This window comes from Chlorocebus sabaeus, chromosome 24, assembly GCF_047675955.1.
Source record: "Chlorocebus sabaeus isolate Y175 chromosome 24, mChlSab1.0.hap1, whole genome shotgun sequence".
NCBI lineage: Eukaryota > Metazoa > Chordata > Mammalia > Primates > Cercopithecidae > Chlorocebus > Chlorocebus sabaeus.
Genome location: NC_132927.1, coordinates 33,216,268 through 33,229,032, shown reverse-complemented (window position 1 = coordinate 33,229,032; position 12,765 = coordinate 33,216,268). Strand labels below are relative to the sequence as shown.

The following is a 12,765-nucleotide window of genomic DNA, read 5'->3' as shown; positions in this document are numbered from 1 at the left end:
TCGGGGATCATTTATTTTATATGTGTAAGGATATTTATAAGGGCTTAGGGAATAGAGAAGACACTGAGTTTTAGAAAATAGTTTGTTCTTGGACTTGTGTATCTTTCTGTCTCTGTTTTCCGTACATGCTCACATCGCACTCCCAGGCTTCCCTCCTTTACCCTTTCTGGCAGTCAGCGTGTTCTGGCCCTGTTTGAGACGGTATAGTAGTGTTTTTGAGTTTCAGCCTGACTTGCTTTCTGCCTGTCATCCACACACTTATTGCTGGGGTTGAATGTGATAACCCAGTCACTCCCTATCCCCCGCCCTTCTCCAGCATTTACTTAAATATTTTTATCTTCCATCTTACATTGCATGAGTTTCCTTTCTTCCCTTCCCTAAAAACAAAAAACAAAAAGAATGAGGGGAAAGGAAATTACGGAGTAAAAGAAGGAGGGGAAAAGAGGGTAAGAGAAGAACTCCCTGTCCATCACTTTAATAATACAATTAATTCACATGCTCCGGCCCATAATGTATATTTTAAGCAAAGCTCAGTGTCTTTAAAGAACATTCTGGTAATGTCGGAGGCCTGGATATGTTGCCTGCTCGTCCCCCCGTGCAGCAGCGGCCTGTTTTCCTCCCCCTGTTGTGTGTTTTTATTATTTTCCCTCTGGCTTAGATGTGTCAATCATTCTCTCCCTGCCATTGGTTGGAGAGTTTGCGTCAAAAAGTTGCCAGAGAGGCGCTTTCTCAGCAAATCTCCCTGAGAGCGGGACCGACCTCAGCTCCAACTCAGCCTCCACTGTGATTAAAAATAAAAATTGCTAGAGCAGCCCTCACTCACCACATCTACTTTGTATGTATTGCAGAGGGGCCCACGCGTGTTTAGAACTCTAGCCTACTTCCTCATTTTCTGTTCTTTAAAAAAAAAATTTTTTTTTTTTTTGGTTGTGTTTGACTTTTCATGGAAGGGTGAAGACTGCAAGGTTTCTAACTCAATACTCTTGATTTCTTTTAGGATAGCTGGCTATTTGGAATTTAAAGGATATTTGACTTTTTCTAACCTCCCATGAGGCTGTAAGGTAAGTGTCCGTCTTTCTATATCCATATCTACGTGTCCCCGTGTCTGTCGGCCATCACCCCAGTACCTCCAATAGACCGACCGATGCCCCTCTGCGAACGTGGAGTTCTGTAGGCGGATGTATTTTTTTCTCTTACAAATTTTGAAGTATAATAACGATCGTTGCAAAAAGAAAAATGTGATCTAGAGATGAGAACGGTAGTGAGAGAGAGGCAGAGAGCGTGCTCCTGGGGGTCGTCGCTTCTGCAAAACGTCGTCGAAACGCTGCGAGTGTAATCTGGGATGTTTTGGAAGGTTTTGTTTGTGGTTTTGTTTTTATGTCAACGCCGTTCTAGGCTTCTCCCTGCGATCTTTGCGTTTTGGCCCCTAGATCGGGTTGGGGTCGTTTGGATGGATCCCAGGGACCTTTTCAGAGTCCAAGACAAAAAGATGCAAATGTAACTAGATTGATGGATTGAAACAACAATAATAAAAAGCCAGGCGCCTTCTTGGGCCCGCGCGCCGGAAGCCCGGTTCGCTTGCGGGTCGGCCTGGGCTGGGGGCCGCCGCTCGAGCCCCTGTCGGCCCCTGGTGAACGTGAGCGGAAACCGGAGCGGATAACCGAGGAGGCTGGGAGCGCTGGCTTCTCGTTGCTCCGGCGCTCACTGCTTGCTCTCTTTGGCCTCCTCTCCCTCAGCCTAGCACAGCTCGGTTCTCTGTTTCTCCCAAACGCTTCCAGATCTCCTTTTTGTGTTTAAATACCTACTACGCCCCGAAATGCAAACCACCCTGGGTTGTAGTTACGCAGCCTCCCAACCCCCGGTTGTCGTGGTCCCCGACCCTGGTCACCAGGCCGAGCGAACGTGAAGAGTGGTTTTTCAACATGACTGTGTCGGGTACGGTTCGCGGCCCGCCCCACGTAGCCCTCCGCGCGCACCTGGAGCGGGCAGAAGTGGCAGCCAGTGGCCCCTGCTCCGCCCGAGGCCGCGGCCAGGCCAGGGACCGGAATCCTCCCGCTGGGACCGCGGCCCCTCAGCTGTTCTCTGGCGGGGAGCCACAGGGCTCGCCCGCGCGCTTGCGCACCCCCCTTCCCAGGCTCGGGGACAATAAGGTGTTGTGGGTCGGGGCCGGGCGGGGGCCGAGGGGTTCGCCGAGGCCCAACCTGTGCCCTGGGTCGGCCCAGTGAGAACCATCCGAAGGTCCCTGCCAGCTCCAGGCGCGGGCGACCGGTCGCGCTGCAAACTCCTAAGAAGTCTTCGCGTTGCTGCGTTCAAGTGACTCTTGAAATCGATGCCCGATTTCGGGACACATTTTTGGAAACCCAAGTCCCCTGTCAGGATTCCACCGAGTTGGCTTTTGCCTCCTTCACAGACGAAGTGGTGCGCGGGGAGCGAAGGCCGAGCGGCGCTGACCCTGCGGTGGTGGATTGCTTGGGGAGGGGACGGGGAAGTGGCTCCTAGAAATTATCCGCCCCCGCGCCCCCCCCCATTCTAGAGCTTCGGGGGTCAGGATTTCTCCTGCTCAGCTCGGGACTTTTTCCAGGCATAAAAGTTATTAGCAACAGAGAGGGGAGTAGGAGTGGAAACTCCTCCCCCCAGAGTAAGGTAGACACCCAGACCTCAGCGCTAACACCGGGGCTTTCTCCCAACGATAATTAATAGTCAAGGCCAACCCTTTTGGCACGTTTCTTCCTCCCTCCCTCGCGGGTGGCAGAGTTATTTGATTCCCCGAGACCAGAAACTTTCACTCGAGTTCGCCAGAGAGAGGCCAGCGCCGGCCGTTTTCTGCGGTGCCCACACGTCTCCTTTTTCTTTTTCCTCCTCTTCGTCGTCCTCCCAGCCGCAGGCCAGTCGCCAGTCCGCGTAGTTTTGTTTCCTTTCCATCATGCAGAAAATTAATCAGCCCGGACGAGAAGCAAAGCGGAGCATGGCGGCCTGTAATTAAGGGACGTGTGCCCCTCGGATTATCTCGTTAGTTTATCAAGAAAACATTTATTATAATTAATTCTCGGACGAGGTAATTATTGTTGAGCGAGGACACAGCAACTGGTAGATGGGCTTCTTGGAAGAAAAAAAAAAACAAGGCGAGGGGGAGGGGGAAGCGACAGATTGCACGAATTGACCGTTAGATATAAGGCTGCGCGGGCGACGCGGGCAGTGGAGCGGGACCTCGGGCGCCAGGCCTGCGGGGCTGCTGGGCTGCCGGGCAGGGACGCGGGACCCAGGCACTCGCGCCTGGAGGTGCGGTCGCCGACCGGCTGCCGGGACTCGCCGCGCGACCGCGGCCAGCTTCTAGGTATGAGTTCTCCAGAGGCCACCTCGTGAGCAGTCATAGTGAGGCGTGGATTTTTGAAAAGTCATTTCTTTTCCCCCTTCTGGACCCCGCTTCGAGATTGGAAAAGGGCTTTGAAAGTTAGATTGAAGGGCCCATGCCTTCTATGCAGAGTGCATACTAGGCCAGTTGTGGAGAGAATCTCTTAGTTTTGGTTTTTGGTTTTCCTCTTTTCCTTTTAAAGGTGGATCCAGAAATAAAAATGAAAATAGTCTATTCCGAGAATTTTAGCCATTGTGCAATGGTAAGAGCAAAGGAGCCCCTGGAAGGATCTCGGCCCTGGTGCTTTCTGCGTGTTACTGCTTTTTATGTTGGAATGTGCTACTTTATTGTGTGATGTGTCAGGCATTTCTAATTTGGTGAGAGCTCGACATGTAAGAACATTTCCGTATTTCTCAAGGGTACACCTGATATGATTTTACGATTCTCTATAGTACTGTAGTTCAGAACTTTGCAAGGTAGTAGGATTAAACAAAAAATCTCCAATCTCCGGTTTAGAGGCTGTTTAAACACATATACAACTGTATTTTAAAGCAGTCGTATATGTGTTTAAACAGCCTCTAAGCTGAAGGTTTTTGTTTATTTTCCAAGCCTCTAAAGAACAGCATTTTGAAAAGAAAAGACAATGCAAAAACATGAAGTCTGTATTGTAGGAGCAACTAAATTAGTTTTACTGAGGATAATACAAACTCCTTCAAGAAAGACATTTATAAAATTACATTAAATTAGATCTTGGGGTAGAAAAGCATGACTTTTGTGCTCTGAATTTAAATCAGAAAGAAGTTACAGTTACTGAGTTTCATGTATGGACTTTTGTATCTTGCTGTCTTAAGCAACGTAAATATGAAAACCCGGAGTCCTTTAAACTCAGTAAGACCTTTATCTTGTATCCGCCATTTTGAAGCAATCTCTCATGGTGTCAAAGTTTCAAAGTAGAGATCCTTGCATATAAGTGCCACATTTTAGGAAAATAAAGGCCAGACTTGCAAACTGCCAGTCTATATTAACATCTACTTTGAATCTCTTTGCTGGGGTGCGTGGGTGGGGGGCGTGTAACACAGCTGAAGAAAGTAAATAACTTTTTTTTTCTTCCTTTCTTTTCCCCCTTGAGCTCTTTTTCTTATAGGATTGTAGGAAACTTGAAAGGTAGGGAGAAATTCTATTAGTTTCACAACTTTGGGTGTTTGTGTATCTACTTTCTTCAAAACTAAAATGTGCAAAAGGCAGTTAGAGTTAACAGGAAGCTCTGCTGCAGCTGCGGAGGACCCAAATGTCTGAAAATTTGCCTCCCGCAGGATCTGCAGCCTCCACACATCAAAATCAACATGGAAGCAGCTTGCACTACAAATGTGGGGTCCCGTCATTATCTGATTGGTGGGATTCTAACTTTACTTCACAATTTCTGGCAAGCCCTGTGCCAATCTTGAAGACTTTTTTGCAATATGTTTAAATATTTGATGGGTGTCTATTAAAAGTTAAATACTTGTTTGTTTAGCTTTCGTTTCTTAGACACGTATAATCAAGGTTCTCCAAAACCCTAATAAATCTGTTACTTACCTCGAAATCTAATTACCCAGACTACTAATTAGGTGAAAATGATTACCGGAAATGACTTCAAATGTGGAATAATAGTGGTTGAGCGGTTTTTCCAAGTTTGTCGTTTAGTAAGTTGGTATTTTAGATGTTAAACGCACTGACATTTTAGGTTCGCAGCAGTTGAAAGTGGTAAAAAGCTAAGATAATTAAAATCTCTGCCATGGAAAGGCAACAGTCTGGGGAGAGGTAGATTTCTTGAATTGTTTCTTTGTTTCTCACCAATGGGCTTTGTTATCAGCATTATTTATTTAGCCAAAGAGTTCTTTGTCTCTGCAAATGGCCCCAATCAAGTTTTGTTTGAGACAATTAGCTAGTGCCAGCCAATGAGTCCTATGCAAATGTAGGGATAGGAATGCAATGTGTGCATTTGAAGGCGTGGGGTTTTGTTCTTGGGGAAGGCAGATTGTAATTGCTTTCTTCGGGTACTTTTTTTTTTAACTTTAGGGTGGGGGTGGGGAAGACAGGTTTATCTGGTCTTCCTCCATCCCCTCTAGTTCCAGAGCAGCTGGGGGTGGGGGTGGGGATGGGGGTGGGGGGGAGTGTCTGCAAGTCCTTTAAAAGCCTCTGCCTCGCCTAGCCCGTGCTCTTTTTAAGTTAGTGGTGAAACGTGGAAGAACTGCTGCCTCCGAAGCAGTAAACCAGCCCCTCTGTTTGTTTGTTTGCTTTGCCCTTAGTTCCACTGCTCCAAACCCACCCACCAAGGAGTCTGAACCTGTCCACCCCGGGCGCATCAAGATCTTCCAGCTGGGTACCCCCGATTTGGGCCGACTTTGCACCTCCAAACAACCTTAGCATGATGTCTTATCTTAAGCAACCGCCTTACGCAGTCAATGGGCTGAGTCTGACCACTTCGGGTATGGACTTGCTGCACCCCTCCGTGGGCTACCCGGGTAAGTGAGCCCTGCTGCACTCCCGCAACCCCCTTCCCCAAGCCCATCCTCCGGGGATGCAATACCCTGTTCCCATGGAACACTGGGGTTGGCAGTCACACTTCAGGGTAGGTCTCCAGCTTCAGGGTAGGTCTCCACTAGGTTTGCCTTCTGAGGGGGGCATTTACTCACCAAGCAGAGAACAGGGGTTGGGAGAAGTGAGTAGGTGGATCTGCAACAGTTACAATCACATCACTTTATTCTTAATTCAAGTAAATAAGGATCGGCATCAGAGTGGGATGAGGAAGGTTACTGTCCTTGTCATTTGGGCAAAAGACCCCTGCCCATATCTCAATGCCCAATTCCTCAGAAGTGTCCTCTTGGAGAAGCCGAGTTTTCTCTCCGTAAGGCCTTAGCAACCTAGGGCTTTGCAGTTGTTCCCTCCATGCCCGGGCCTTCCCCTATGACCTCCAGACCCTGTTTTAATCCCAAGAGGCGTGACTTCCTCCAAATGCGGGTGCTTTCCTTTCCGATCAGATCTGTTTAAAATCCTCCCAGAAGGAGAAGTATGAACTATGTCCCCATTTTAAAGATGGAGGAACAAAGGCCCGAGGTGTGCTAAAAACCATGGGAACAGGATCCAGATTTCCCCCATCAATTCGAGCTGCCAGTCTGTCCTCGCAGATCCTTTGACTTCATGGAATAGCCTTTTTGTGTTGCGGTTTGGGGGTTGACCTTGCAGAGGTTTTTTGTGTGTGTGTGTTTTAAAAAATGTTTCATTTGTTAACTTTCCAAGTGATGCTCTGATTGGAGCAATCCCAACACCAAGACGAGTGGGGAAAGAAGCAGTGTGTGTCCTGGGTTCCCGGGGAGCAAGGCTGGGGAGACGGTGGGGAGAGCATTGGTAGGCTCCCAGTTGAAGGGCTGTGAGGAACGGGGACTGCTGCGGGGTGGAGGGCAGGGGCGTCGGAGAACCCGCGGAAACGCCTATGACTGAGAAACTGCTCCCCCACCCTAAAGGGCCCTGGGCTTCTTGTCCCGCAGCCACCCCCCGGAAACAGCGCCGGGAGAGGACGACGTTCACTCGGGCGCAGCTAGATGTGCTGGAAGCACTGTTTGCCAAGACCCGGTACCCAGACATCTTCATGCGAGAGGAGGTGGCACTGAAAATCAACTTGCCCGAGTCCAGGGTGCAGGTAGGGCAGATGCAGGCAGAACCATCCTTCCTGATCATGCCACCTTTCCCCAGAGTATGGGGCTGTGGAGAGACCCAGGTCTTTGAGAAGACTGAAGGAAGGCTTGAAATTCTCCTTCACTCACTAAGGGGCCAGGAAACTATTCTCCTGTCCTTTTTTGCCTGCCTATCACCACTTAATCCTATAAGCAAGGGTCTTCAAGGCCCGGGTTGCTGGTGGACAGAGACCCATCCTTGAGCAGATTTCAAGAGTAGTCACGTGGTGTTGTAACCCTTCCCTTCCTCTGTATAGAAATCCTCTCCTATTCTCGTGGATTTGTACATGTGAAAGCAGCTCAGCTCCTGGACAGTCCAAATATTTTTACAGATGAAAAAATAGAGTAAATGACTTGCTTAAGGTCATAACTAAGTTTGGTGGCAGAGTCAGGGTAGAGATGCAGCTGGTGCTTTTACTAAATAAATCAACACAAAAAGAATGTATTTTCCTTGACTTCTTAGGGATTGAACAGAATTTTCTAGCTCTGAGCCATTTAACAGATAAAATATCTACATAATGTCTCTAGTGACACCCCTCTTGTTTTAGTTTCCCTAAACTTGACCTTAAACTGAAGAGGGAAGGTCAACTCCAGCTTGCCTTGTGAGTGAGCCCCGTACAGAGTTCTCTGCAAAGTGTTTAGGACATAAACCACATACACACCTGGGCCTCTCCTTCAGCTAGAATATGTTTATGAAAGCGACAGACATCAGTGTCGGTTGCAAATTGGGAAAGGGGCCTTTTCAAAGTAGGTTAGAGGAAGTTTTAGCACTTGCAAGGCTTGAACCAAAGTCCTCACTAGGAGAAAACAAATGGCTCCAAATGGTTGGTGGTCTTGAGCTTGGCCTTGGTGGCATCACTTTTACCACAGTTACAGCACCCATACAGAGAGCTCATTCAAAAGTTCAGCTAAGGATTTGTCCTCCAGAAAAATGCCAGTAGTTTCTCTTCTAAGCCCCCTCGTACACCAATCATAGCTCCTTCATTGCAGAACATGAACAGGGCTGGTAAAGAGAATTGTCAAGATTGCAGCAGGGGGTGGAAGTGGTAAGTCAGTAAACACAGCACAGGAGACTGAGTCTATGTGCTGAGTGGCAATACTCTAAAGACACAGACTCGAGTCTCAGAGACTAGCAGGTCTGTGCTCCCAGCTCAAAGCAGAGTGCATGTAAGTCACTCCTTTTACCACAAAGAAGGTTTTAGCAAATAGTGGCTTTCAGACCTCTTTCTTCAACAAGATCGTTTCTTCCCCTTGAGCTTTGTTTTGTGAGCCTTTCTTTCTAAGAGAGACAGAAGGGTGATGGAACCAACCAACCTCCATATTAGCAGCTGCTTCCTGGAAGATAAACTGTAAATGAATTTAGGCTGTTCCTATTAGCATGTAACAACAGAATTGCTTTTTCTCACTTCTCATGTATTTCCCTCCAAAAGACATAGATACATTCTATTCCTCTGTGAGAGTGTTCCAAAATATAGCTGGGTCTATGTGTATGTGTGTGTTAGAGGCAAAATAAGATAGGAAAGTGATGTGGAGAGTTTTTAGCTATATGATTTGGAGGATTATCTTAAATGTTATTCTGGGCAAGAAATAAGGCAGCGTCAAGTGTTTTGACAGAGCCTCCCCAACATTCTTACAAGTCCAGGAGTTTATATGAGAGTGCCACATAATAGGTCTTCAGTGGCAGGGGAAATTGTGTGTTTAGCTGATCTGCCAATGTAGGATAGATTTATAATATGGGAGCCATTGTTGTCCTTAAGGAGTTATCAAAACTGTGTTAAAGAAGTTTCTTTCCCTTCCAAGGTATGGTTTAAGAATCGAAGAGCAAAGTGCCGCCAACAACAGCAACAACAGCAGAATGGAGGTCAAAACAAAGTGAGACCTGCCAAAAAGAAGACATCTCCAGCTCGGGAAGTGAGTTCAGAGAGTGGAACAAGTGGCCAATTCACTCCCCCCTCTAGCACCTCAGTCCCGACCATTGCCAGCAGCAGTGCTCCTGTGTCTATCTGGAGCCCAGCTTCCATCTCCCCACTGTCAGATCCCTTGTCCACTTCCTCTTCCTGCATGCAGAGGTCCTATCCCATGACCTATACTCAGGCTTCAGGTTATAGTCAAGGATATGCTGGCTCAACTTCCTACTTTGGGGGCATGGACTGTGGATCTTATTTGACCCCTATGCATCACCAGCTTCCCGGACCAGGGGCCACACTCAGTCCCATGGGTACCAATGCAGTCACCAGCCATCTCAATCAGTCCCCAGCTTCTCTTTCCACCCAGGGATATGGAGCTTCAAGCTTGGGTTTTAACTCAACCACTGATTGCTTGGATTATAAGGACCAAACTGCCTCCTGGAAGCTTAACTTCAATGCTGACTGCTTGGATTATAAAGATCAGACATCCTCGTGGAAATTCCAGGTTTTGTGAAGACCTGTAGAACCTCTTTTTGTGGGTGATTTTTAAATATACTGGGCTGGACATTCCAGTTTTAGCCAGGCATTGGTTAAAAGAGTTAGATGGGATGATGCTCAGACTCATCTGATCAAAGTTCCGAGAGGCATAGAAGGAAAAACGAAGGGACTTAGAGGGGCCTACCAACCAGCAACCCGAAATGGACAAACCAATCTACTTAAGATCCTGTCATAGTTTTAGATCATTGGTTTTCCTGATTTGCAAAGTGATCAAAAGCATTCTAGCCATGTGCAACCAAACACCACCAAAAATAAAATCAAACAAAACTAAGTTGTGAAGGAAGGGAGGAAAGGTCATAGCCTTCTTAGGCAGAGGTGTTCCAATGTTTTAGCCAATCCTTGGTTGAATCTTAGGAATGAACAGTGTCTCAAGCTCATTCACGTTTCATGACCAACTGGTAGTTGGCACTGAAAAAACTTTTCAGGGCTGTGTGAATTGTGCGACTGATTGTCCTAGATGCACTACTTTATTTAAAAAATAATGTTCATAAGGAGTCAATATGTAGTTTAAGAGACAATCAGTGTGTGTCTTATAAATGGTACATCTGTGGTTTTTAATCTGTGCTAGACTTCAAAACTGTGATCTCCTGTTATTGTATGCAACCTTGAACTCCACCTCTGCAGGGGTTCTTCTGTGATTAAATAGGTTATAATTATAAGCAAAATTCAGAGCAACTGAGTACTGATCTAAAAAGATTACCTTTGGCTGGAGGTGAGCTGCACTGAAACTTTACGACAAAATGTCTCTGGACAAAGAGAGTGAGAGAAGAGAAGCAAAAGGACACGAATTCATCTGTAATTTACTGTTGGTAAGCCTAGCAGTAAACAGACATTGGTCAATTGCTCTGACCCTGATGAATTATTAAACTGAGATCATTGTCGTTTATGCTTGCAGATGTTAACTGGAAAAGTTATATATGCATAAACCTTTTCTTCCTGGATTTGGCAGATATGTATAATTATATTAAAATGGTTCTAGCACAACATTGGGTCCAGTTTAATTTTACACCACTATTTACAAATGAGAAGCCTACATTCAATCTTTCCTTCCCAAAACACGTTTTTCTTAGGACAGAGAGGAAATTAGCAAACTTATTTTTACTTTTTCTTTTTTTGCTAATCTATGCATAAACTAGATATGAACGACAGTGGTATGTAGACTTTTTGTGACGTTCATCAGGATTGCTCTAAAAATGAGTTTGGAGAGCCTGACAATCAATAGGATCTTGTTTTCCTTGCTTTTCCCTTCCTGCCTCAAACCTGAACAATTTCTTAGGCACTTTATTAGTATGTTTAAAAATATATCAAGTTTTTAAGAGGGAGGAGGAGAATTGGAGTATTTCTGAAAACATCAGAATAACAAGAATTTCTTGTTTCTATTCTCTTATTTGGTTAAGGGGATTTTTTTTTTTTTTTTTTTTAACTTCCAAATACTGAGGTAAACGTGAGAGGGAGTGTAATCAGAATCTGAAAACAATTCAGGCAGAAATGATTTCTGAACAAAAGAGTTTCAGAAAAGTTTTAAAACCTATAATTTCAGTAGTTGAACATAAGGCACCCTGGTCAGTTTTTTTGTGTGTGTTTAAGAAAGTGCCGAGGGGGGAAAAAAATGGGTCCCTTTTCAGTTGTACCTGCATTTTGTAAACCAGTCACCAGAAAAGACAAATGGGCCAATGATCATGGTGCTCCTCAGGTAAAAGCAATATTTAATTTCATTTTAAGCTGCTTAAGCTCTTACAGCTGACCAAAATTAAGTGACTTGATTGTAACGTTTTAAATGAAGGTTAGCAGTTGCAACCATTTTGTTTTCTGGCTATTTCATTTTTCCGGTCCCTGGCTGCGCATGCTCTCTTGAACTCTATGTAATCTTTCCTAATAAGTAAATTGGTTCACTAGTAAAGGAAATGCAATAGTTTGCAACCAACATTTGAGGCCAAATTTGATGGCAAGAGTTTTCAGTACCTATTGATAACCTTCAACATACTGTAGTTTACATGAAGTTAAATTGGGGCCTGAGGTTTACCCAGATTCAGGGTCTTAATCTCCCAGCTTTTCTTCTGCAACAGTAAAGCAGTACCAAAATAACCATTTTCTACTATTGCCTTCAGTTTTTCAGGATGTCCCGCAACGGGCAGGGAAAGATGACCCTTTCTTTAAAAACAATAATGACGATAAATATTGGGCTACTCAGCAAATAACGCAATGGGCAGTTTCTCTCCTGAAACTTTTTTTAAAAAGGTCAGAAAGAAGAGGCCCTGAGCACCCTCTGAAACTAATTTTTCCATCACCTCTGCACAACTTCTCTTAACTAAGACCACGCAGTTAAATCCCTTTGAATCAAAGGCGAAGTAGAAATGAATTCCCCTGACCGAAGGCAACGGAGGGAGGGAAGGAGGCGGGGAGCTAGCACTGGCTTAAAGACATCCAGAGAGTTCCGATCTCCACTCCTAGTCAAGACCGGTTTTAATGAAGTTAATAAGCCCAATAATGGTGATACTTGGTGCTGAAATGACGCCGTCCTCCAAAGGGGTCAGGGAGCTACTTCAGCTGCGTATCGGCAATTAACAAGAAGTGAGCCGGCAATATAAGCTTGGTTTTTGGAGGGCAGGTCCTGATGAGGGTGGGGGTAGTTTGCTTTACAAAGATCTGTTGCCCCAAACCTTTATCTTTCCCACAGAGATTCTTGGCCCTTTGTATTTCACCTTGGGAGTGTTTCTTTCCTTCCTAGATAAGAAGAGAAATTCAATCAACTCAATTAAGTTCCGGCTTTCGAAACCTCCAGGTTTTAGATAATGGTGGGTTTCCTCAACCCCTCTCCCACACGGTGCCGCTAATCTCACCTTTCCTGTGGGTGTCCCCCCAGGCCCGTACTGCCGCCGCCACAGGCGCAAGACGCTGGGAGGCTGGGGCGGGACTGCCAGAAGGAACGTGGTGCCGGGCAGCCCGCGCTCTCCGCCGCGCCCTCGGCGCTCTGGCTAAAGATCTGGCTTTCTAACTCCCCAGGGCCCAGTCGGAGTTACCCGGGAACAGCACTCACATCTCTGCCCCCAGGGTCCCCAGCCAGGGCAGACGTCGGACTCCCCAGGCTGGCGCTGCCCAATAGGCCCCACTCACAGCCTGGCGAGCCAGGCAGGGGCGAGACTGAGGTTCTTGCCTCGTCGGGTGTCCCCCTTTCTCTCTGGGCTGGCTCCGTCCCTGGCCCGCACCTAGGACCTCTCTTGAGCCTCAGCCCGCC

The 12,765-nt window shown here is 46.5% G+C and overlaps 1 protein-coding gene across 5 annotated transcripts; it reads left to right on the top strand.

Annotated features, from left to right (window-relative positions):
- Window positions 1–731: 731 nt before the first annotated feature.
- On the top strand, window positions 732–10,514 carry OTX2 (orthodenticle homeobox 2). Of its 5 annotated transcripts, none has more exons than XM_007986786.3 (5): window positions 732–835; window positions 998–1,061; window positions 5,641–5,856; window positions 6,880–7,031; window positions 8,866–10,514. In XM_007986786.3, the coding sequence occupies exons 3-5, from the start codon at window positions 5,760–5,762 to the stop codon at window positions 9,484–9,486; spliced, it is 870 nt and encodes a 289-aa protein (XP_007984977.1). In that variant the 5' UTR covers window positions 732–835; window positions 998–1,061; window positions 5,641–5,759; the 3' UTR covers window positions 9,487–10,514. The 5 variants fall into 5 exon arrangements, with proteins under 5 accessions (XP_007984977.1, XP_007984973.1, XP_072867123.1 ...); XM_007986782.3 differs by having other exon boundaries at window positions 6,856–7,031; XM_073011022.1 differs by lacking the exons at window positions 732–835; window positions 998–1,061 and adding an exon at window positions 1,072–3,055 and having other exon boundaries at window positions 6,856–7,031.
- The last annotated feature ends 2,251 nt before the right edge of the window (window positions 10,515–12,765 follow it).

Coding starts and splice junctions, on each gene's coding strand:
- OTX2 (XM_007986782.3), top strand. CDS start 5,760: ATGATGTCTTATCTTAAGCAACCGCCTTACGCAGTCAATGGGCTGAGT. Junction 5,857..6,855: donor CCCCTCCGTGGGCTACCCGG/GTAAGTGAGCCC, acceptor CCCACCCTAAAG/GGCCCTGGGCTTCTTGTCCC. Junction 7,032..8,865: donor TGCCCGAGTCCAGGGTGCAG/GTAGGGCAGATG, acceptor TTCCCTTCCAAG/GTATGGTTTAAGAATCGAAG.